The sequence below is a fragment of the Mesitornis unicolor genome, unplaced genomic scaffold, assembly GCF_000695765.1.
Source record: "Mesitornis unicolor isolate BGI_N332 unplaced genomic scaffold, ASM69576v1 scaffold16878, whole genome shotgun sequence".
In the NCBI taxonomy this organism is placed as follows: Eukaryota; Metazoa; Chordata; class Aves; order Mesitornithiformes; family Mesitornithidae; genus Mesitornis; species Mesitornis unicolor.
Genome location: NW_010199969.1, coordinates 9,477 through 13,474, shown reverse-complemented (window position 1 = coordinate 13,474; position 3,998 = coordinate 9,477). Strand labels below are relative to the sequence as shown.

General features: G+C 41.5%; 1 protein-coding gene across 1 annotated transcript in view; it reads left to right on the top strand.

Moving 5' to 3' along the window:
* ZMPSTE24 (zinc metallopeptidase STE24) overlaps window positions 1-3,998 on the top strand; it is a gene marked incomplete at its 5' end in the record, with an annotated part of 20,312 nt that overhangs the window by 9,211 nt on the left and 7,103 nt on the right. Inside the window, one exon of the mRNA XM_010189597.1 lies at window positions 3,598-3,739. Within this exon, the coding sequence (XP_010187899.1) occupies window positions 3,598-3,739 (142 nt within the window). The remainder of the gene's footprint in view (window positions 1-3,597; window positions 3,740-3,998) is intronic.

Genomic DNA, 3,998 nt, shown 5'->3' with positions numbered 1-3,998 from the left:
GGAGACGTTGGTGGACAGCGGCTGAACATGAGCCAGCAGTGCCCAGGTGGCCAAGAAGGCCAACACCATCCTGGCTTGTACCAGCACTGGTGTGGGCAGCAGCAGCAGGGAAGTGATTGTGCCCCTGTGCTGGGCACTGGTGAGGCTGCCCCTCGAATCCTGTGTTCAGTTTTGGACCCCTCACTCCCAGCAGGACATTGAGGGGCTGGAGCGTGGCCAGAGAAGGGCAACGGAGCTGGGGAGGGATCTGGAGCACCCGAATGATGGGGAGCAGCTGAGGGAGCTGCTCTGGGTTCAACTGGAGAAGAGGAGGTGAGGGGAGACCTTATCCCCTCTGCAGCTTCTGAAAGGAGGGGGTAGTGAGGGGGGAGTTGGTCTGTTCTCTCTGGTAGCTGTGATAGGACAAGAGGAAATGGCCTCAAGTTGTGCCAGGGGAGGGTTAGATTGGATATCAGGAAAAATTTATTTACTGTTGTCAGGCCCTGGAAGGGGCTGCCCAGGGCAGTGGTGGAGTCCTCATCCCTGGAGGTGTTTGAAAGACGAGATGTCGTGCTTAGGGACATGGTCTAGTGGTGGACTTAGGGCTTGTTCGATGGTTGGACTCAATGATCTTAAAGGTCTTCTCCAACTAAAACCATTCTGTGATTTTATGATTCACTTGTAGATTAAAAAAGCAAGTTAACAAGTAAAAGAATTATTACATTAATAATGTAATAAAGCCTGCCATGTTAGCCTAACAATAAATATGAGTCAATCAATCCCTAATTCTCCTGTGAATTTTAGACTTTCTGGTTGAACTGGAGTCCATAATCAAGAAATTTTTTAGGAAAACGTAGGTAGGAAAGTATGATTTATTTTCTTTATTAGGCTTTTCTTTCATGACTTAACTGTTGCTTTTTTATGTTCCTTCTCCCCACTACTTCTAGATTCAGATAACTTTTATAACTTTCTTGGCCTTTCAATTTGTCAGCTTCCTTTCTAAAGCACAGGATGGCCACATTTGTACAAAAATGTCATCATAATGCTTGCTACATGGGAGGCTGCTGCAATTAACACAAGAAAATCTGATTTCCCACTTACATATCCAGTAGCTGCACTAACTTGCTCAGACATGGCAACATGGAGGGAATTGTGGCTCAGATTAAATCATGACTGCAAAGTCTTTTCATAATCCTGTTTTTATGGGATACAGATCTCAGTATCTGAGTTGTATTTGTTGCTTACTTGTATTTTTGCTTCATTGATGCCAAATACGTAACTGTGTTTTCTGGTGTTTTGTTGTGCTGCCTCCTGCTTTCTGTAGTCCAGGTGTCCTTGTGGTCTGACATCTGCTTTTTTTGTCTCTGTATTCTGAAAAATCATAGTGTTACGTCTCAAAAATGTCAGTTCACATGTGTTGAAATGACTGTTTCAGAAAGATTTGTGCAGACTAATCGGTGCTTCCTCAAGAATGGTCCTTTATCTTTCAGACTTTGATCAGCAGTATGCTCTTAGTCATAATTCAGCATTTGAGCTACTGCTCCATCAACCTGAGTGAAACAGTGTACACTTACAGATTATTGTAGTGTAGCCGTATTTTTTTTCAAAACTGGGGAGGTATTAGCTCCTGATGTGATATCCAGTTCATATTTTAAGTCTTTTGTCTTAAAGGCTTTAAAGACTTGCTTTTTCATAGAAAGATAAAGCTGAAATTTTAACCGGTAGTTTCAGGACTGAAAGAAGATTTTCTGAAATGGCCTGCCCTCATTTGTACACCAGAAGTGATTTTTTTTCCCTAGCTTCCTTTATACAAGTTATTGTCTGCTTCTATTCTTGCCATCTCTTCTTTAAAATGTGTAATGTAAAAAAATGTTGTATGATCTCATTTGAGAAACTTTCTGAGTGTCCATTTTATAGTCTTTATCAGGCAAGTTTAGTAGAAAGAAGACATGTAGGTGAGTCATACCTAACACTAAATTTCAAGGTGAGACCCAGAACATTCTCAGCTGATACCGCATTTCTTTCTCTGTCACTTTCCTATCACAAACTAGTATATTATTTTTGCTTCTACTGCCCCTTCGTGTTGAGTTGTCCATGTAGATTTTTTTCCTGAGATTTTACAGATACCTTAGAAACTGCCTAAAACTGGGGTTAGCCCAAAAGCTACAAAATAAAAGGTTTCGTGTCAGAGCTACAGACTTCAATGCTGAGAGATAACGTAGCAAGATGTGAGTGGCTCACTTTTTTCTGTTTGTTGTGGTTTTTTTCTCTCCTTTTTTTTTTCCCTCCTGAGGTTTAAGTGCATGCCCAGACAATTGGTGCCTTTCAGGTGTCTGCAGTGTCACTGCGGCTTTACAGGGTGTTGATCAGGTTTGAGGCTTCTATAATCTTTAACGTGCAAAATAACCTTCCGAGGTGTTAGATTTACTCTTTAGAGTTTGGTTTAGGGAAAAATCCCAGTTGTAATCACGTTCCATAACTCTGTAATCAGAGTTAGAGTTGCAGTCTTCTATCAGGCTGTTATGCCTGCTGATATCAACAGATTACACAAAGATGAGAGATAAAATCTTAAAATTAGTCCACGTGGCCTGAGACACTTGTCTGGACTGAAACAGACCCTCCTACGCTTGCTGCACACTATCTGCAGAGGTTTTAACTCTTGTCTTAAAAGTTATGATAACAAAAAAAACCTTTATTTTCTATTGGTGCTTCCTATTGATGCCCTCACTTGCTATGACTTTGGGAAGGTCAGCTTCCCAAGTTTTAGATTTCACTGGACTTTTTCAACAGTGGAGATACTTTCAAAAGTCAAGGTACTTGATTTCAGTGGAAAAAAACTGTCAAGATAACTTCAGAGTTATTGTTGATGTCCTCGTGTTGATTTGCCTCTCAGGTCCTGTTCCTTTTTGGCTAACGAGAATTTAAACTTTTCTGCAGTCCTTTTCTTCAAAATAAATAAATAAAAATCTTTTGTGAAGGTCCAGGGGGTGAGGGAAGGGAGTTTTGCTTTCCTTCCCATCACAGTGCCATTGCAGTCCTCGCTTTCTCATCCAGGCTGCATCTGCTGCCTGTTTGAAGAGATGCAGTTGCATTGTAGTGATTTTTGGGACACGGCTGCTAACTTTTGTGGACCAGAGGCATCAGACAGCTCCTTAGCACTGCATACAACTGGACGAAGGGGAAGAAAATAGGGGACATGACATTTCTTGCCTGTTTTAAACCATGGTTTTGCAAGTTAGCAGGAATTTGAAGAAGAGGGATTATCTCCTGGTTCAGTTGGTTCTGCTGGACACCACTGCTCCCCGCCGTCATCTACGCTTTGCTTTCTGCGTTCCTGTCGGAACAGAAGCACTGTTCAGACTCGTTCTGCTGCAGATTGGCATTAACTTGCCCCCATCCCCATCTGGCTGCTGAATTTTTGACTGTCAGCAGAGTGAGGAGTTGTCTTGTAGGTGGGAAGACCCATGGAAAGTCTGGCCATGGATCACACTTTATACCGGACCCTGCTTTATCAAGTGTTTTTTCTGAAATTGTACCCTCTTTTTGTAATTACTCATGCTCACCTTTAGTACTAAACACGTTTGTACGCTTTGTTTTTAAATCTGTATTTGTTTGCAGGTGCTTGTTACAATCTATGCAGACTACATTGCACCTCTGTTTGATAAATTCATTCCGCTTCCTGAGGGAGAGCTCAAGCAACAAATTGAATCAATGGCAAAGAGTATTGATTTCCCATTGACTAAGGTGTATGTTGTTGAAGGTGAGATTCTTTTTTAATAAAAAGACACTGTAATTTTGAATGTATGGATTTTTAGCTTTGACTGTGGATGCTGCAGTAGGGCAGTTACTTATATTCCTCAGATGTTGTGGTACTTGTCAGTGTTTGTACAGTTGGTAAAAGTGAAGCTGAATGTACAGCCTTTACTCAGCATCTCATTGAAAGCAGTCTCAGCTCTGTGGAATGGAAATACATAGCACAGTCAGAAATGGAAGCAGCCATCAAAATTCTAATTTTAGAA